This window comes from Podarcis pityusensis, assembly GCF_964106645.2.
Source record: "Podarcis pityusensis genome assembly, chromosome: 15".
In the NCBI taxonomy this organism is placed as follows: domain Eukaryota; kingdom Metazoa; phylum Chordata; class Lepidosauria; order Squamata; family Lacertidae; genus Podarcis; species Podarcis pityusensis.
Window position 1 is genome coordinate 29,627,241 of NC_138040.1, and position 19,481 is coordinate 29,646,721.

The 19,481-nt window shown below is 52.2% G+C and overlaps 2 protein-coding genes across 15 annotated transcripts in view; one reads left to right on the forward strand and one right to left on the reverse strand.

Annotated features, from left to right (window-relative positions):
• Positions 1 to 626: 626 nt before the first annotated feature.
• On the forward strand, positions 627 to 10,671 carry TREH (trehalase). Its single transcript, XM_080983536.1, has 15 exons — positions 627 to 795; positions 1,641 to 1,741; positions 2,234 to 2,381; positions 3,712 to 3,799; positions 4,728 to 4,828; positions 4,947 to 5,039; positions 5,258 to 5,374; positions 6,619 to 6,741; positions 6,878 to 6,927; positions 7,234 to 7,434; positions 7,942 to 8,159; positions 9,428 to 9,539; positions 9,786 to 9,898; positions 10,221 to 10,274; positions 10,409 to 10,671. Exons 1-15 carry the CDS (start codon positions 647 to 649, stop codon positions 10,541 to 10,543), a joined length of 1,803 nt encoding a protein of 600 aa, XP_080839662.1. The 5' UTR covers positions 627 to 646; the 3' UTR covers positions 10,544 to 10,671.
• A 1,977-nt stretch (positions 10,672 to 12,648) lies between these two features.
• The window catches only part of PHLDB1 (pleckstrin homology like domain family B member 1), a 45,292-nt gene continuing 38,459 nt past the window's right edge, over positions 12,649 to 19,481 (reverse strand). For 10 of the 14 annotated variants that reach the window (XM_080983367.1, XM_080983357.1, XM_080983366.1 and 7 more), the window contains 10 exons: positions 19,332 to 19,442; positions 18,194 to 18,296; positions 17,650 to 17,944; positions 17,142 to 17,232; positions 16,216 to 16,362; positions 15,455 to 15,674; positions 14,598 to 14,683; positions 14,351 to 14,380; positions 13,782 to 13,820; positions 12,649 to 13,500 (listed from right to left, as the gene is read on the reverse strand). In XM_080983367.1, the coding sequence (XP_080839493.1) occupies positions 13,360 to 13,500; positions 13,782 to 13,820; positions 14,351 to 14,380; positions 14,598 to 14,683; positions 15,455 to 15,674; positions 16,216 to 16,362; positions 17,142 to 17,232; positions 17,650 to 17,944; positions 18,194 to 18,296; positions 19,332 to 19,442 (1,263 nt within the window). In that variant the 3' untranslated portion in view covers positions 12,649 to 13,359. The remainder of the gene's footprint in view (positions 13,501 to 13,781; positions 13,821 to 14,350; positions 14,381 to 14,597; positions 14,684 to 15,454; positions 15,675 to 16,215; positions 16,363 to 17,141; positions 17,233 to 17,649; positions 17,945 to 18,193; positions 18,297 to 19,331; positions 19,443 to 19,481) is intronic. The other 4 variants (XM_080983365.1, XM_080983362.1, XM_080983361.1 and 1 more) reach the window with 2 other exon arrangements.

Here is a 19,481-nt window from a genome sequence, read left to right on the forward strand (position 1 = left end):
GGTGAGAGCATTTAAGTCCAGGGAAGATGTGATGCATAGGCTTCTCTACAGGACCTTGACAGCAAACTACCCCCCTCAACTGCCGCCACCAATTTGCCTTGTGCCAATACTGTCTAAGCCAGGCCCAGAGGAACTGGCACCTGCTTCTGGTCTAGCTGAACGCTTCCCGTCAGGTATCTCAGCAAGCCCGGCTGGTAGAATTAGGGCTTTCACCCAAGTGCCAAAGTGGAGCTGCTGTGTTTGGATTCTGCCTTCCCTGGTGTTTGTGCCCCTTGTAAAGGAATGAGCAACACCAATTGTGTGGGGGAGGTCAAGAGAAGTAGCCAGGCAGAAGTAAAAGTGATCCTTCTTTGCAAGCACTTCATCTGCATTCATGAGCGGGGGGGGGGGGGGAGAGAGAGGACTTCCTTTTTACAGATCAGTAAGCGCCAGATTCTGCTACTCTTTACATGGAGTGCCATGGGAGCAGAAACTAGACTCCTAGTTCAGAGTACTGTGCTCCAGTCCCTTCCACAGGTGCCAGTCTGCAGCAGGCTCCACCCAACTTCCATAGCCAAATGCTATTGGCCTGTGGTACACAAGCCACACCTACACATTCTCTTAATAAGCCCCAGGTCAGGTTCCAGAGTTGCTTTTTGGTCTTCACATGGGTAAAGTCCAACAGCTTTCTTTGCAGCAATTCTCTACAGCAAATAATTGTTCCACCAGGATGGCCTGGTGGGTGCTCCTGGGTATCTGCATAGCTGTTGCTGGGCAGCAGGCAGTGGCAAGCAGCTTACCACCACCCTGTGACAGGTGAGTGAGTTTTCTGGGGCTATGGAGAAACGGGGGTGAGGGTAGGGTAGGGGGCAGGAGTATGAGCTTCTTCAGGTTCTACCCAGGAGAGCATTTTTGAAGACCTTGCCATTGCACTAAAACTGAAGGGATCCCGAGTGTGCTGCAGTGGTTAGTGCTGGCCTAAGATACAGGAAGATCCCTTCTCAGCCATGAATCCCTCTGAGAGAACTGCATTGCTCGCTGGGGGAACAGCAGGAAATAAATGAGGTTATCAGAGATGTTACAGTATGTTCTCCCAGGATGGTAGGAGGCACCCCAGTCAGGGGGCTTAGATGCTCTTTGCTCTGAACCATGGTTGCTGATCTTGCTTTGCCAGCATCAGGCAGGGCTCACTTTCATCTCTTGAGGGAAGTTGGCTGCGAGAGTGTCAAGTGGCCTGAGCCTCCCCCTACTGGTTTCACACTATCCTGCTGTTCTCAGATGTTCTGTGCAAGGCAAAGTGGCTGGCTGGTTACTTGCCAGGCAGAGTGTGGAGAACCTCTGTCCCCTCCATGCCTTGCTCTGCTCGCTTTCCAGGATGACTGCAGTTTTCTCCCCTCTGGTCTTCCATTGTGTCACCTCTTCCTCCTCAGCTGTATGCTGTGAAAAATCTTTCAGCTCTCAAGTCACTTTGATTGGGTGAAGATATTAGTGTGTATTTGTAGGATCCATGTGCAGCCCATGCTCACTGTAGGAAAGGATAACCCCAAGGTCTGGCAGGCAATTCCCTCCCCGCTCCCCACTTCCTTTAGAACAGAAGGATTCCGCTGGTGGTGGTCTTTGCTGACCCTCTTGCACTTGCTTCTTTCTCCCCACCCCTCCAGTGAGATCTACTGCACCGGGGAGCTGCTGAGGCAGGTCCAGCAAGCCAAGCTCTTTACAGATGACAAGTTCTTTGTGGACATGCCGCTGAAGGAAAGTCCAGGTGAATGGCCAAGGCCCAGTCAACCCCACCCTCCACCCAATGGGGAGATGCCGGACCCTCATTATTCCCCCAGCCCTCTTCTTGCTGAGGCCAGAGCCTCTCCCCCTAAAGGGTGTATCTATTTGGCTTACTGAATACCAGGTTTTCCGGCTTCTGTAACAAGTCAAGGCAAATTGCTGGAGCTTTCAAAGTCTGAAACGTACACAGTTTGGAATGTGCCAGCTTTGGATAACACCCGGAATGACAGCAAGACAAGCTTGCAGGTGGAACCTGTCATCTCCTGAATGGTGTGGCGGTCTTGGGGGACAGCCACCCAACCTCGGTTGGAGTGGCCTAATTTGCTGCTTGTTCACACGGCAAGAAATGTGCTGGTGCTGTGAGGTTAGACTTCTTAGGGATCGAAGGCTGGGGCTTGCTAGAACCATCCTTCTCTCCTATACCCTGAGTCTAGACAAGGCCTGGTCTTTGCTGTGATATCTCTTCCCTTCACAGAGGTGGTTCTGGAGCGATTCCAGAAGTTGGTGAACGAGACGCCTGGCAGGGACTTGTCCCAAGAGCAGCTGAAAGTATTTGTAGATGAAAACTTTTCCCCACGAGGGCAGGAGCTTGAGAACTGGGAACCTCCAGACTGGACAGACAGGTAGGGTTCTGTTGCTCAGTGTTGACCACCTCTACCCACTTCCTCTCTCTACCAGCACAGCTTGGGGGCGGGTTTCGGGGAGCAAAAGAGCTGGGGCTGGGCGCTGTGTGCTCCTGTTCTATGCCTTTCGGACTGTGAGGTGTTTCAGAGCATTACAACGTGCTCTTATGTGGAGCTGCCGTCTAGGACTCTTGAGAAACTTCGCTGTAAAATGTAGCAGCACAACTATTAAGTGGGACTACCAGGTCTTCAACAGTCACACTGGCTTCTAAGTCCTTTCTGGGTTCTGTTCAAAATGTTGGCATTGACCTATCCAATCCTAAATGTATTGGGGCCAGGTTACTAGAAGGGCTGCCTCTTCTCCCACAAACACAAACCTGCCTGGTTGCTAAGTTCAGGGGCTCCTCTTCATTTTGCCACCTTCCGAGGTGAGTTGGGTGGTGACTCATACACAAGGTGCCGCCCTTGTGGTAAGAATGGGCTTCTGTGCCACCTTGCTCATTGCTTGAGGGAACACACCGTAACCACATTAAGTTGAGCACTGCCCCATTGCAATAGAAGAAATAAATGCTGGGTCCCTAACTGGACTTGCTTTATTTCCTTGGCTCCATGTTTTATTTAAGAAGAAGACGAAGAAGAGGAGTTTGGATTTGATATTCCGCTTTATCAGTGCCTGAAGGAGTCTCAAAGCGGCTAACATTCTCCTTTCCCTTCCTCCCCCACAACAAACATTCTGTGAGGTGCGTGGGGCTGAGAGACTTCAAAGAAGTGTGACTGGCCCAAGGTCACCCAGCAGCTGCATGTGGAGGAGCGGAGACGCAAACCCGGTTCACCAGATTACGAGTCCACCGCTCTTAACCACTACACCACACTGATTGTTGTGTTCCCTCAACAAGGTGGTTTAGAAGTCCATTTTTAGCACACCCTGTCATGAGAACATAGTAAGAGCCCTTCTGGATCAGGGCTTATCTAGTCCAGTATCGTGTTCTCAGAGTGGTCAACCAGCTGCCAATGGGAAAAACACAAACGGGACCCCTGAGGACAAGTTCATCCTCCCCTCCTGTGGTTTTCAGCAACTGGTGTTCAGATGCATTGCAGTCCTCCCATCATGCTGACAGAGCATAGCCATCATGACTTAGGAAATCTCTGAGTGGTGTGCCTGGCACCGTCCTCCTCCTTTGCCCAGGGCTCTTGCAGGTTTTGAGAACTAGGTGAGAGAGCCTCGTGAAGCGCCTCAAGGTCTCAATTGTTGCCTTCTCTTTGGGAGTTGCCATGTGGCCCTTGAGCAGCTGGACTGGCCTCTCCATCACTCTCTTTGCTCTCTTTCTAGCCCCCCACTTCTTCAGGGGATTGCGGACAAGAAGCTGCAGTCCTGGGCCCGGGATCTGAATGCCATATGGAGGCAGCTAGGCAGGCAGGTAATCCCCAAGGGCCTCCAGAGCTGAGGGCTGGCTGTGCCCCAGCAGAGGTTGACAGACAAATCTTTGCGATTTCATTAGATCATTGGGAAAAACTTTGGAAATCAGATATTAATTTCACCACATGCATTACTATCAAAGAAAACATTATGAAGATGTTTTACAGGTGGTACTTAACCCCTGTAAAACTGGCTAAAATTTATAAATTAACATCGAATCTGTGTTGGAGATGTAAGGTATCAGAGGGATCCTTATATCATGTCTGGTGGGGATGGGATAAAATAATTTTTTGGGGGGGAAATATACATGAGGAACTGAAAGAAATGTTTAAAACAACAATTGGAAAGAAGCCAGAAACATTCCTTTTAGGAATTATAACAAATGAAATCCCCAAAGACATGAAGAGAATCTTTTTATATGCAACAGCCGCCGCAAGGTTATTGACTGCAAAAAATTGAAAGTACCAACATTGAAAGATTGGCTACATAATTTTTTTGAAATGATTGAATTAGCAAAAATGACGGCTACAATTAGAATGCAATCTAATCAAAATCTCAAACAGGAATGGAAATGTGTAGAAGAATACATGGCCAAAACATGCTCCAACGATAATTTATTGATATGTATAGACTGATTTCACAAAGTTAAGTCAAGTTAAGCTAAGCAGATATATAAGACTGAATGTTTAATTATTAAGATACAAAAATACAATCTCAATAATAAAGTTATAAAATAATAACAAGGAAGTCACGCATGGGTGGAGGGAAGACACAGGGCAAGAAATAAGAAATGGATAAATGCTGGTACATAATGAAATGTGAAAATGTGAATTTACGAATATAATGTATATGTATCATCATGTAAAGATTTCATATATGTATTGCAACATTAATAATAAATAAATAAATGAAAAACCTTTGCCTTTCAGATGAAACCAGAAGTCAAAACTAGCCCTGACCGTCACTCCCTGATCTATGTGCCAAACCCACTGATAGTGCCTGGTGGGAGATTCATTGAATATTACTACTGGTGAGAAGTGTGTAGAGCCAAGGATTTGGCGGGAGGGGGGTCCTGCCATGCCTGGCAGCTTCTTTTTGGTCTCTCATTTGCTGCTGCCTTCCTCTAGAACCCTGGTCTTTTCCTGCAGGGATTCCTTCTGGGTCATTGAAGGGCTGCTGCTCTCCAATATGACAGCCACAGCCAAAGGCATGATTGAGAATTTCCTCTACCTTGTGGACAAGTGAGATTCTCCTGGGGTGACGGGGCGGGTCTCTTCCTTCTGCTCTGGCTATCTCCCGAAGGGATGAGAAGGGGGAACGAATGGCCAGCCAGAAGTGTTTGGGCTTATCTTTGGGAATGGAAGGGAAACATATACCCCATCAGCGCACTGTGTGCGCACACTTCATTGGCGCAAGCTGCCATACACACTCCTGCTCCAATTTTGCTTCCTGATGACAGATTGGGCCACATCCCAAATGGGGGAAGGGTCTACTATGAGCGCCGAAGTCAGCCCCCCTTCCTCACCCTGATGGTGGAGAGTTACTGGAAACACACAAACGACACCGACTTTTTGAGGTAAGAGCCCTGGTTCTCTCCAGTCCCCATCCTTTTTTTTTGCAGGGGGCATGGGGGGGGGAACCCAGTTTTCTGCTTCTTCCCCCGCTCTATGCGGGTCTGCCCTTGAAGCTGTCCCAGAAACTCCAGCGGGTGCAGAATGCTGCAGCGAGGCTCCTCACGGGGTCTCTGCCATGGGAGCATATTCACCCAGTGCTTTTCCAGCTGCATTGGCTCCCGGTGGAGTACAGGGTCAGATTTAAGGTGCTGCTTTTGACCTTTAAAGCCCTTCATGGCCTAGGACCCTTGTACCTACGGGGCTGCCTCTCCCGGTATGCCCCACGGAGAGCCTCAAGGTCCATAAATAGCAACACCCTAGTGGTCCCGGGCCCTAAAGAAGTTAGATTAGCTTCAACCAGAGCCAGGGCCTTTTCAACACTGGCTCCGGCCTGGTGGAACGCTCTGTCTCATGAGACCAGGGCCCTGCAGGATCTGATTTCTTTCCACAGGGCCTGTAAGACAGAGTTGTTCCGCCTGGCCTTTGCCTTGGAATCAACTTGATCCCTTCCCCCTCTTTCCTTTTTCCTTTCTCCTCCTGTGATGAGACTGCATTTTAATATTTTAATGTTTCAATATTTTAATGTATTTTAATCTTGTTTTTAAGTTGTAATCATTCAACTTGTTTTTATTATTGCTTGTAAGCCGCTCTGAGCCTGGCCTTGGCTGGGGAGGGCGGGGTATAAATTATTATTATTATTATTATTATTATTATTATTATTATTATTATTGGCATGCTGGGTGTGGGCAGGTGTTGGACTGCCTGCTCAAGTAGGAATGGAGCTGGTGACATGAGAAGGACAGAAAGGTGTCCATCTTCTTCCACCTGTTTCAGCCTCTGTGCTCAAATGTGGCTTCCAAGTGCCTTTCCTGATGCCTCTAGGACATGGGCAGGCAAACTAAGGCCCAGGGGCCGGATCCGGCCCAATCACTTTCTAAATCCGGGCCACGGACGGTCCAGGAATCAGCGTGTTTTTACATGAGTAGAATGTGTCCTTTTATTTAAAATGCATCTCTGGGTTATTTGTGGGGCATAGGAATTTGTTCATTTTTTTTTTTTCCAAAATATAGTCCGGCCCCCCACAAGGTCTGAGGGACAGTGGACCGGCCCCCTGCTGAAAAGGTTTGCTCTAGGAACTTTCCCAGCCGGGACATACCCTGCCAATTGTGCCCAGTTGCTCTTTCTGGCTCTTTCCCCCCTACCTCAGGAACAATCTTCGTCTCCTTGAGGCTGAGTACCAGTTTTGGCAAGATCATCGGGCTGTCAATGTTTCCTTTGGGGGCAAGAAATACACCTTGAACCGTTACAATGTCCAAGTTGGGGAGCCCAGGTGAGGTGTGCAATGCATCACATTTGGAATTGGTTGGGCAGTCACATGCCCATCTTCTGAGGTGGCAATGGGCTTCTAAGAACTGAATTCTCACTAAATCCACATTATTTCACCCTCCTCCTCCTCCTCCTCCCAGACCAGAGTCCTACATGAAGGATGTGGAAACTGCTGCTGGCTTAGATGAAGGTAACTAGCCCTGCAAGCTTCCACCCTTTGCATCCCTGTAGGGCTGCTTTCTAGGTTGGACCCAGAGCTGAGCCTGTGGGCAGAGGAGGGTTTCATGCTCCCCAGCCAGCCAACAGGGTCCCAGGGATTTCCCTCATGCCCTGGTGGGGTGTTGCTTGGCCTTGTAAGCCAGGGGGAGACAACAGGAGAGCTCCATCTAGGCCTTATTTGGGATACTGAAGGCAGTGCAAGGCACATTGGGGTGGTTCTCCCTGCCCTGCCTCGTTGATTATCTTTTTTCTTCTCCTGTCCTGTTTCTTTACACAGGAGCCCGGGAAATCCTCTGGGCTGAGCTGAAGAGTGCAGCTGAGTCAGGCTGGGATTTCTCCTCTCGTTGGTTCCTCCCGGAGTCATCCCTGCTTGAGGCCTCTCTGAAAGACACCAAAACCAGTGCCATCGTGCCAGTGGACTTGAACGCCATCCTTTGCAGGGTGGAACAGCTTCTGGCCACATTCTATGGGGTTCTGGGTGAGACATCTGAGATGAGGTATCCCCTGGGAGCCCAATGAGGACATAGCCTCCAACACGCCGCAGAGGAAAATTGGGATGTGTATCTTTTGGGGTGGCAGGTTTGTGGGAGCCAAACCAGGACATCTCGGGATCCAATGAGAAGCTGGGATGACTTCTGTAATTCCTGAATGTCATGCTTAAAGTTATGGGGTATGTGGCTGCAGGGGTCTTGAATGGTGCAGCCCACATCCCTGGTGGGTGCAGAGCATATGGTTTCTTGGACTGGCTCCCAGGCACAGGATGACACAGCTGCATAGTCAGGGGGAACCTCGTAGTCCACCTCTGCAGTTGGTGTTGCACAGCTGCCACCTTGGCAGAGGTGAGCTGGCATCCCTGTGTGATGCTGGGGAAAGGAGGTCTAGCCAGCTGGGGAGAGAGGATCCACCCTGGATTAATCGGAAGCTGAGCTTACAGGACAGAGGTTTTTTGGAGCTGCATAAATTGAGGCTGCTGTTGCCTCTCCAGGGAACAACGAGAAGGCCAACTTGTTCCAGGCTGCTCACGAGCAACGGGTGGCTGCCATCCGTGCTGTCCTCTGGAGCAACAGTACTGAAGTCTGGCTGGACTACAACCTGCTACACCAGAGGCACAACGAGGCTTTCTATCCAACCAACCTCATGCCCCTGTGGATGGAATGTGGGGTGGATGTGGCCACTTCTGAGAAAGCCCTTCGCTACCTGGAGGTAAGCAGACGTAGGGAGGTGCGACTGGGCTGGGGAGAGGGGAGTATCAGAGGTGGAGGCTGGGACCTCTCCAGCTAGCTGGAGGGAATTGGGAACAGTTCCTAGAGCTGGGGAATGTGGGCACCCTTCTCTTCACCCAGATGGATTCCTGGGTGCTCTTGGGGGCACTTTGGAGTTTAAGGCAGGCTTCAAAGGAAATCTGCCAGAGCAGGCGTGCAGGAAGGAGAGTGGAGCCAGTGGCGAAGCTGCATGCACCACTACTGGGGGCAGAGAGCAGGCGGGGGCGTGGCTGGCACCCCTGGGGGCGTGACATGCCTTCTGGAGGGGGGCGTGGCACCTGGTGTGTGGGGTGGTGGTGCGTGTCTGGGGGCGGGGGCTGCCACGATGGCACCCTACCGGAATAGTGGTACCGGGGGCAGTCCGCTCCCTCCACACTCCCGTTCCTCCACCAGTGAGTGGAGCACTGTTGAAATAAGCCTTCCAAGCGCTTTGCCAAGTTTAGTGGGAGAGAAGCCCTCTGGGTTTTCAACAGGAGGCATGTTGAGCAAGAACTTCTGACCAGAAAGAGCAGTGGTGGAATGAACTGCCAGGGAAACCGTGAGGCCTTCTCCTTTAGAGGAAGGCTTTGTGGAAAACCTGCACCAAGTCCCTGGTCAGGCAGCTACCAACTGTACCTCTCCCCAGGGAGGTTCAGCTGACACCTACATGATACACCATTAGGTGCCAGGCAAAAATGCTACTTTAAAGTGACATCCAATGCCCACTGAAAATGTGTGTGTGTGTGTGTGTGTGTGTGTGTGTGTGTGTGTGTGTGTTATGTATTTTGTGATTTTATATTGTAACCGTCCTGAGACCTGCGGGTATAGGTGGTATACATATATAATAAAACAACACGCTAAATTTCACCTGCTACTTCTACCTCCCTACAGTACCTGTGATTTGCACTTGCCCAACTCTATGCGCTGTGTTGCATGGGCGACCCCATGGCACCCTCTGCTACACCAGCCTCACCCTCTGTCCAGGCCACTGGTCCCTTCTGTCCTGATTCCTGAAGGTGCCCTTCTGCTCATTGTTGCTCCAGACACACAGTGGCAGACTTTGGGCTCTCAATTATTAAAATGGTGCCCTGTGCAATGCCGAAATTTGGCACACACACCGCTTTCTTGCTCCACTCTATAGCATTGTTGAGGTGCCCCCTGCAGTGTGGCCAAACAGGTTGCACTGCCCTAAAACTGCCTCTGAACCACACAGTGTGTTTGTGCCCGCAGTCGAGTTCAGCGCTCTCCTATCCCCACGGAGTGCCCACCTCTCTGGTTCGAACACAGCAGCAGTGGGACCTGCCAAATGCCTGGGCCCCTCTCCAGGACGTGGTGATCTCAGGTAAAGCCCTGTTCTGAAATGTTCTAAAGGGAAAACAGAGCTCTCTCTTTGGAGGTTTACTAGTTCCAGGTGTTGCAAATATATGCCCCTCTGCCAATTGCACAGAAGGGGTGTTTCCACCCACCCCTTCTTGGTCTGCTATTGCCAGTTGCAGCCTTGCCTCACCCAGGGAAAGATGCGGCACTGCTCCTCGGCAGGGCCGCTGCCACCCCTGCTTGCATTCTGACAGCACTTTGTGCTCGCCAGGTCTGGCCAAGTCCTCATTGCCTCGAGCACAAGAAGTGGCCTTCACTTTGGCACAGCGCTGGATCAGCATGAACCTGGCTGTCTACGAGAAATACCACTACATGTATGAGAAGGTAAGACGCGCACACTAACACACACCCTGTGCTCCCAGACCAGCCTTGTCTTGCTGCTGCTACATAGCACATAATCCCGTGTCTGGTACTCTTAGCCACTGCCATCCTTTATTCCCAATGGGGTTGGCGAAGAGGCGTTTGCAAGCTCTCTTAGCTGTCCTCCAAGCCTGCTTCGGGTACAAGAAGAGAAAACCCTCCCCGTGTTGCTCTGGGTGGAGTGATTGTCCTGCCACACACTCCATACCCAGCGTCATCCTTACCCACACCTTACTGAGGTTGTGTACCTGCCTGTCTGCCCTAACTCCCCCCTTTTTTTCTCCAGTATGATGTCGAAGGCGATGGAAAACCCGGTGGTGGGGGAGAGTATCAAGTACAGGTGAGGCATTAAGCCCTTTCCCCCATCAAAGCCATAAACTGGTTCCTGCTTCCACCACATATGGGGCTGGATGTAGGGGCACCTGGCTGCAGCCGCTGTGAAGCCTGGATTGACCTTCCCATCTCCTTTTGCAGGAGGGGTTTGGTTGGACCAATGGATTGGCTCTGCGTCTCCTGCATCTCTATGGCGACCGCCTCACCTCTGCAGGCACATTGCTCTTTCGCTCCTGGCTCTGCGTTGGGGCCTGCCTTGTTCTGTCCTTGATCTAGGAGTGGCGGCTGCTGCTGGCCCAGAATGTTGCTCCATCACCAAAAGTGGCTGTCCTTTTGATGTCTGTCTGGGTGGGCTGGTGCTCTGCATGGCTGGGGCCAGAGAATAAAGCCAACTTGCTTGCTTCTCCTCTGCATCTCTCTACACGCGATAACCCGCCCTGACCACCACATTCCACTTGTGCAAAGCCTACAGGAAGCGAGGCAGTGTTGTGCAGTGGTTAGTGTTCGACTAGGACCAGCGTTCAAATCCCCACATGGCTGTGACACTCATGGGGTGTCCTTGGGCCAGCCACTGCCTCTCAACCTAACCTCCCTCACAGGGTTGTTCTGGGGATTGAATGAGGAAGAAGACCAGGTACAGCATTTTGAGCTCCTTGGAGAAAAATTGGGAATAGAAATGCAATAATGGCTAAATCAGCGCCTTGGGAGATCAGGTCGCTCACCGTCCTCCTCCTCCTCCTTCTGGATGTTGCTTAACATTGGTCCCTTCCCACAAATATCCATTAGACCAGTGGTTCTCAACCTGTGGGTCCCCATATGTTGTTGGACTACAACTCCCATCATCCCTCAGCTCTGGCCTTGCTAGCTAGGGGTGATGGGAGTTGTAGTCCAACAACATATGGGGACCCACAGGTTGGGAAAGGCTGCATTAGACGTTGGTGTCTCAGCAAGTGGTATATTGCCTCTGAAAAGAGGGGCTTGACCTAGGGACAGTGCCTTGTAATCACTCCCAGATCTTGAGGAAAAGAGGCAGGAGCCAAGGAAGGCTAACCAGAGCATGTCTGCCTGGTCCTACCAGAAGCTTTGACACTGCACTGCCTTTAAGCAGCTACAATGCTGTGTACATCTCCGATTTCTCCCTTAAAATAAAGAACACTGTAGAGAAGGAGAAAGTTTGGATGAGAACAGCCACAATCATCAAGGGGCTGCTGCAAACATTTTTAGCATAGGGGGAGTTAAGGGGGACAGGACTGCGGTATTAAATTTATGTTGGGTTGTGGGAAAAAGGAAGAGGGAGATTTTCTTGTAATACTGGGACTTGAGGGCCACCCAACAAAGGGGATTGTTGGGAGATTCAATTCAGACAAAAGGAAGGATTTCTTCAAACAGGGCCTAGTTAAACTACGGCGTTCATAGTATCATAAGGGGGGACCATCTAGTCCAACCCCCTGTGATGCGGGAATCTCAACTAAAGCATCCATGACAGATGGCCATCCAACCTCTGCTTAAAAACCTCCAAGGAAGGACAGCCCACCACCTCGCAAGGGTGTCCGTCCCACTCTTGAACAGTGCTTACTGTCAGAAAGTTCTTCCTGATTCAGTCCCACAAGTACTGACGCGCCCAGTAATTTAAGACAGCTTTAAAAATGGGATTAGACTTAATTCCTGGAGGATGACAATGGGAGTATCAGTAACTTCTAAAAGACAGGCTTGATGGCACTTACAGTGGTACTTTGGGTTACATACGCTTCAGGTTACAGACTCCGCTAACCCAGAAATAGTACCTCGGGTTAAGAACTTTGCTTCAGGATGAGAACAGAAATCGCGCGGCAGCGGCACAGGGGCAGCGGGAGGCCCCATTAGCTAAAGTGGTGCTTCAGGTTAAGAACAGTTTCAGGTTAAGAACGGACCTCCGGAACGAATTAAGTACTTAACCTCAGGTACCACTGTACTGGTATTGCCTCTGGCAGAAGCACCAGGCCTTAACGCAGCAGCCACTGTCCTGCCTGAGACTGTGCCTTTGCCACTGTGAGACCTTTGCTCTGCCCAAGAAAGGCCGCTCAGAGGTTTCTGTGGAACTAGTGCCTGCCCTCGGTGCGATTCTGGCCAGCATCCCTCCAGGATTTGTTTAAACACAAGCAGACTTCGAACTTGTTTCTAATAATGCCCAAATCAATGCTGGGCATGGCTATGGCAACCAAGAGGGGATAGAGTCTGGCTCTCAGGACAGGCCCCCCCCTGCCCAGGGGACAGATGCAAACCTGCCACCCTTTAAGAACACTACATGATGCGCACTGTGGGTGAAGTTGGGGGGGATGCTGCTGTTACCTCCTGGCGGTCCCCTTTACATGGAGGAAAAGAAGCAAATGATCAGGCTCTAGTTACATAAAAGGTTTTATTGTCCTTCCCCCCCCCCCAACAGCAGCAACCTCAACAGCCCTGAGGCACAGAAGGAGAGCTGCTGTAGTTTTTTAAAGCAAGGTATAAAAGTGACCACCGAGGCAAAAGAAAAGAAATCCACCTCTTCTGGCCGAGGGTAGGATGGGAAGAGGACCGGGCTGAGCTGGATCCCACCTTCGCCTGGCAGCGGGGAAGGTGTGGGGAGAGGTCTGCCTGCTCCCAGTACCCTACCCTGAGCCTTGGACTAGACAAAGCCAGGGAGAACAGGTGTCGGATGCTACTCTCGCCCCCCCAACAAGGCACATGGTGGTAGGTGAAGCCCACCCTCCCCTGCGGTTTATAGGGCAGCTGGCACAGGCCATGCCGCTAGTCCTTAGGAGGAAGAAAACTGGGCTAAGTGCCAGAAGGCACCTGTGTCTCCCCCAGCTGACTTCTGCTGCTACCTGGGCCCTGAGCACTTTTTTGCAGGAATTGAGCATGGGGCAGAGCTGGGCCTGCCCTCTGGGGTAGCGCGAGATCTTTGGCACAGGTGGCCCCACGAGGCTGCCCTCCTACAGCTGCGGCAGTGATGGAGGCCTGGCAGGGCCTTGTCAGTCCAAGCGAGGCCGACTGGTGTCTCTTCCTGCCTCCCTCGCAGAGGAAGAGGCAGCCAGGCCAGGGCTCACGGTGGCATCCTCTGGCCCTCCCCTCCGTCAGTTCAGGAACTGCGTGTAGCCCTCTGCTCCTGTCACAATGACATCCATCCAAATGCGCATGGCCTCGGCCGATGGGGCCACCATGTAGTAGAGGCGGTCGTGAGTCTTGACGCAGAAGGTGAGGGCAGGGTTGGGGCTCTGCCGAGAGAAGAGACAGGCTCACCTGGCTGTGCAAGCTTCCCCTAGCTAGAAGGTCTCTCGCCTTTCCCCAAAAATTGGTTCCTTTAGCACTAAGGAAGTTGGAAAGAGACTCAATGCGTGTCTTAAGAAACCAGCTTGTGGAACGGAGAGATGCCATATCTACCCCCTGACCAAAAACCACTGAACCCAGTTAAGAGTAAGCAGAGGCTGCTTTTCCACAAACACCCCCCATCTTGCCCCCCACCCCCCAATGCACGGTAGGGAGCGTTGAGACCAACCTCTCCACTGAAGGGGGCAGGGAGAAAGTCGGCTAGGTGCTGGAAGAGAATAGAAAAACAGGCGAGAATTAAAGGCACCTTAGGAGGAGGAGGAAGAGGAGCTGGGCTTGAAGGCTGGGTGCAGCCACCAGGCATGGCTCAAGTTAGTAGCAGAAGCGCCCAAGGCCAGTTTGACTGCAGGATGAAACATGGCTGAGAGGAAGCTGGGCTGCGATTGCAGTCGGTGGTAGGGCCCTGTGAATGTTGCCCTCCAGCCTGCATCATTTTAAGATTTATTCTGCGTTCAGAGGACCCGAATTCTTCACCAGGGAATACCAGCCAGTGTCCAGCCTGCACACTTTTCAATGCCATTCTGACAGCCAGGGGGGTTGTTGTTAATTATTATTATTTTGAGAAGTCATGGCACGCTGTTAAATCCTGTCTCCCGCTCCGCACACAGGCACTGAGCTCAGGTCAAAATGCAGCCGAAACCCTCCAGTACAAGGAGGCCGTGTTAGTTCAAATGCTCAAGGCAGTGCAGCATTTAGGGGGAGCCACCAGGCATGCCTATAAAAGAGGATGGTACCTACACTGGCCAGGCTGAGAGAGAAGAATCCCTTCTGGAGGAGGAGAGAGAGAGAGAGAGAGAGAGAGAGAGAGAGAGAGAGAGAGAAAGAAAGGGGCAGAGAGAGAAGGGAAGTAAGAGTCCAAGAGGGAAGGAGGCTTGGCTGTATGGCTGCGTTAAATCCAGCAACACCCTGACTACCCGTCCAGCCCCCGCCCCCATGTGAAGTGGCTGCCCCCAGAAAGGGATCCTGTATTCCCTGCTTCACTCACCTTGGCTGCGCTGCGCAAGTGATCGTAATAAACCTCCTCAATGGCCTGGAAGTAGATGAGGCCCTTGAGCTTCGTCTCGTGCTTGTCTGAATAGGATAGAGAAGAGGGAAGTCAGAAGAGTGAGGCTAATTCTGGGCAGGAGAGAGAGGGCAGGGCTGTTGTAAGAATTCTAAGGTCTCAGGTACAGAATAGATGTTCATAAATATTTCAGGTAAACACGCATACATAAGTATATAAACCATGTGTCTGAAATAGTACAGGAGAGCAATCCTGAAGCCATTTTGATTCTCTCAAATTGTCCCAAAATATTTCTCTGCAAGGAGGAAGAAAATGGGAAAAGCTTTCCAATGGTCTTTGGACTGTAGGGGCTTACACCTCCCTGCAAATACAGTCTGGCAAGTATCTGTTAAGCTGAGCAAACTATCAATATGTGTAAGAGTTTCAGGAACTAAAGTGTTTACCATCTCAAAGGAATGACCAGGCTACCCATAAATTCCATTGAAGGAAGCATTATCCTGGCAGACAGGAGAGAAGCAACACTCTCAAATTTCTGCTGGAGACCTCTGCCTCCTGTGATGTATGTATGATGTTTTGGGGGGTGGTCTTGGGCTACAGGGTGGGTAATTTCAAAAGTCTTTATAGGGGCTTGCACACCATTGATCAGGGTCTCTTCTACCTTTTTGCAAGGAGGGGAGGGAACTCCATTGCAACAGAAAAATAAAGATCTGCCTTGCCTTCTATGGATCTTGCCTCCATCCATTAATCTCTGACTAATCATGGACTTAGAGGACTCAGTCCCTTGGGGAGTTGGGCAGCAAAAACCAAACCCCTTAATTTTTTTAAATAACAGGGCTTACCTGCGTAGTAGGAGAGAGTGCGCCGCAGGCGGTCAAAAACGAACCATCGCTTCTTCCAGGACTTGATTTTACCCCCCATCTTGACCAGGTAGCCTTTGCACATCTTCTCAGAGAGGATGACATGGCTGCAGGTGTCCACACTGTGGCCAGATGATTCAATGTGCGAACGCAGGTCAAAGTCCTCTTTGCGGATAGGCAGGTAGCGCGTCAGGGGGCGGGCCTGTGTGGGGCAGAGGGCAGTTCCCATGTCGGGCCCAGTGCAGCCTCCAGGGCTCCCAGCTCATGGGAGCCACACTGAAGGAGGAGCTGCATGCCAGAGCCAGGAGGGACCCCAAGTTTGTTCAGCGCAACCAGCTGCAATCCCCAAGCCCGTTTAGCTAGAAGCCCGATAATGCCCTCATTTCACATATTTTGCTTTTGTGCCTGATGACCGAGCAGGTCAGATCGTGCATGAACGTCATTCCGTGTCAGGGAGTGGCAACGGTTCGTTCAAAATGGTGGCACCCGGACTTAGGCCAGGCCCATGGAGGGAAGGAAGGGCTCAGCAGGGCTGGCTATGAAGAATCCTGGCAGGCTCCCCTCTTAAATGCTGGTTGTCCTTTCAGACCCCCCAACCCCAGGGAGTTTCCCAAGGTCCAGTGGGAGAAGCCACATGGCATGATTTACTGGGCAGCGAAGCAGAAGCCTCCCTGCCACCTGTTCTGCTTCTCCTAACTGGGACCAGAAGAATAGGAGCTGTGCTCAGCCCCTTGCCCCCATACCTGGGCAAACTGCTTTTCTCGCATCTTGACCTCCTTCTCAATGAGCTTCTGCCGCCGCGCCGTCTCATCCTGCAGACGCCGCTCCAGCTGCTCCCGCCTCCGCCGCTCGTCCTCCAGGGCCTGGCGCCGCAGCTCCATCTCTTGCTCCTGCAAGGGGCATCCCACATCAGCACCTTGCCCTGTCCCACCCTGGGATGCCACCTGCCCATATGTACCCATACAGGGATGCAGAGTCAGATCCGTTGGACCATGTAACTCAGGACTGCCTACACTGACTGGCAGCAGCTCTCCAGGGATTCAGGCAGGAGATCTTCCCCAGATATACCTGGAGATGCCGAGGGTGCAATTGGGGAGCTTTTGCTTGCAAAGCAGATCCTCTAGCACCAAGCTTTAGCCCTACCTAGTGAGCTACTCTCTTTTTGAGGTGTCTGCTGTAAGACTCCAGCGCTTATGGTTCAGAAGAAAGGGATGCTGTTTAATGGGAACATATGTCGCCTTATGAGATGACTGGTCCATTTAGGCTCAGTGCTGCCTACACTGACCAGCAGTGGCTCTCCGGGGATTCAGGCAGGGGACATTCCCAGCCCTACCTGGAGATGCCATCAAGCATTGAGCCTGGGACCTTCTGCACTACCAATGAGCTACAGTCTCCCTTCCCTTCTTGACTCTGCACCAACATTTTCCCCAATCAGCCCATGTGATTGGCATCAGCCAGAGGGAAATAATCCCTCACCTGCTTGCCAAGAAAGGAGAGCTGATAAGAAACCCTGCCAAGGGGGAGGGAACATTTTTAGTTGGTGGAGACCCAACATCCACGTGAAATGCAGAAGGGGCTGCAGTGCCCAACCAAGGGGAGGGAGCGTAGGGGGAATACAAGAGATAAGGGGAGGTGGCTGGGATGTCTCAGCCCCCAGCTTTTCTCTCACCCGCGACTCCATCAGGCGTGACTTCTCTGCGTGGGCTTCCTTCAGCATCTTCTCCATCTCCTCGATCTTCCCTGCATCTGCCCCGCTGGCACTGCAAGGCAAAGCCAGGCTGTCAGCGGCGAGCCATGCCAGTGGGCTTCTCTGCTACGGGGAAACACCCAGACTGGGCAGAGGCAACGCTCAAGAGCCATGCGAGAAATGGAGGAAATGGATGGATGGTGGTCGGAGGGAATACTCACTGCTTGCGGGGAGGGCCAGAGGGCAGCTCAGTTTCTGCCTCCCTGCAGGGAGCTCTGCCTTCAGCCCAGGAGAAGCTGATAGAGACATTTGGGGGGCAGGGGAATGGGGAGAGGGGAGTAGTAGGGGCAGAGAAGGCAGCCAAGCCCAGGGTTGCCTCTCGATCCACAAGAGAGGAAGAGGAAGAGAGTGTCCTCTTCCTTCCCTAAGCAGGGCAGGGGCTGAGCTGCTCTGCCGGGCCTCAGGGACGGCGGCTGTTGTCCCGCTGTACCTGGAGACGTTGTCCGGGGAGCAGGCGGAGTTGCCGCTCGTGGACAGGTTGGTGTCGAGGCTGTCGGAGCTCTCCAGGCTGAGGGTGTCGTAGGCACGCTCCCCGTCTTCGTTGGCGCGCAGGCCCAGGCCCCCCGGTGGGTGGTGATGGAGGATGGAGTGGTGGATGAGGGGGGAGTACGGAGAAGGGGGAAGGGGCTGCCCATGCAGGGCCTCCCACTGGGACTGAGCCTCGGCCGCCGCTTTCTGCTTCAGGTCGGCCAAGCGCCTCCGCTGCTCCTCAATCACCTGCTGGCCTGCAGAGATGCCCAGGACAAAAGCAGGCTGAGCGCCGGGGGCAGCAGCTCAGCGCCCTCCCGCCAGTCCCTGAAGGCATTCCTACGCCAGGAAGACACCCACACACCCCAGTCCGGGGCAGAGATGCCAAAGCCACCACCCCTCGCCAACATCAGACCAGCGAGCAATGGAGCTGGCTGGGCTGCGGACATTCTCCTGCCCCCCCACCCCCAACCCCAAACCACTCTCTCCTGCTCCCCAGCACCCACCCTTTTGCTGAAGGGCCAGTTGGCGCTTGCTCTCAATATCCTGCAGGGTGCTGGCCAGATTCCGAGGGAGGCTGCCGGTGCTGCTTTGTGGGGACAGGGAGCTCTGCGGGAGAGAAGCAGTTTGGAAGCCAGACTTCTCAGTCCCACCTGCCCCTAGAGCAGGGTGCTATGCTGTCAGGCTTCAGAAGATCCAACCCCACACGGTAGGTTGCCAGAAATGGATAAGGAAGTTCTTACCAATGCTTTTTATTCAATATTCACAGAGAGAGGATTAGAAATGCGGCTTCTTCGAGTAATGGTGTTGCTCCGAGTGAAACCCCACCCCCTCCTTCTCTCCCATTATGCGTCATCCCCACGGTGGCTGATCTGAGCTTTCTGCCTCTGAGCTCTCTGCTCTCCTACTTTCAATGCCCACCTGGTTCTGGGAGAAGAGGGGTCTGGAATACTTTCTAAATACACTGAGTCTGTCAGCTGTCTCTCCCCTCGTGCTTCTTCCTCCTCTTCCTCCTCCTCTCCCATTATTTCCCAGCTTCCGCCCTCCATCTGCCTCTGAACTGTGATCTCCCTCAAACCCCTGTTGTAATTCTGAACTGTCGTCTTCTTCTCTGGAAGGGTCAGGCTGGGGAGGTGGTTTCCATCATTCCTCATCTGCCCAGTCCCTGACAAATGCTCACTGACTGAGGAAGGGGTGCTGTGCTCCACTGATACCAGTTCCTCAGCTCCATCAGACACATTGGCCAAATCTTGGGGGGTGGCAGTTGCTGTGGGGGGGGGGAGGGAGGATGAGAGACAGGAGGGTTTTCTGAAGATACTCACTAGGCCCAGCTTGGGGTGCAGGTGGAATGAGGGACCTCAGGGGATGCAATAGGGAGAAGGGCCTGAGTAAGGGGCTTAGGAGCAAATAATAATAATAATAATAATAATAATAATAATAATGATAATAATAATGATAATAATAATAATAATAATAATAATAATTTTTTATTTATACCCCGCCCATCTGGCTGGGTTTCCCCAGCCACTCTGGGCGGCTTCCAACAGAACACTAAAATACAATAACCTATTAAACATTAAAAGCTTCCCTAAACAAGGCTGTTGGCGAGGCTCCCCCCACACCTCGCCCGCTGCCCCACTGTACCTTGGGCGAGGGGCTGCGTCCCAGAGTGGCCATGTTGAGCTGTGAGGAGGAGCTGCCTCCTTTGGGCCAAGCCAAGCTGCTGGAGCCACCATCCATCTTGGAGCGATAGACCTGCAGGAGGGAAAGAGGTTTGGCAAAGAGGGCGTGGCT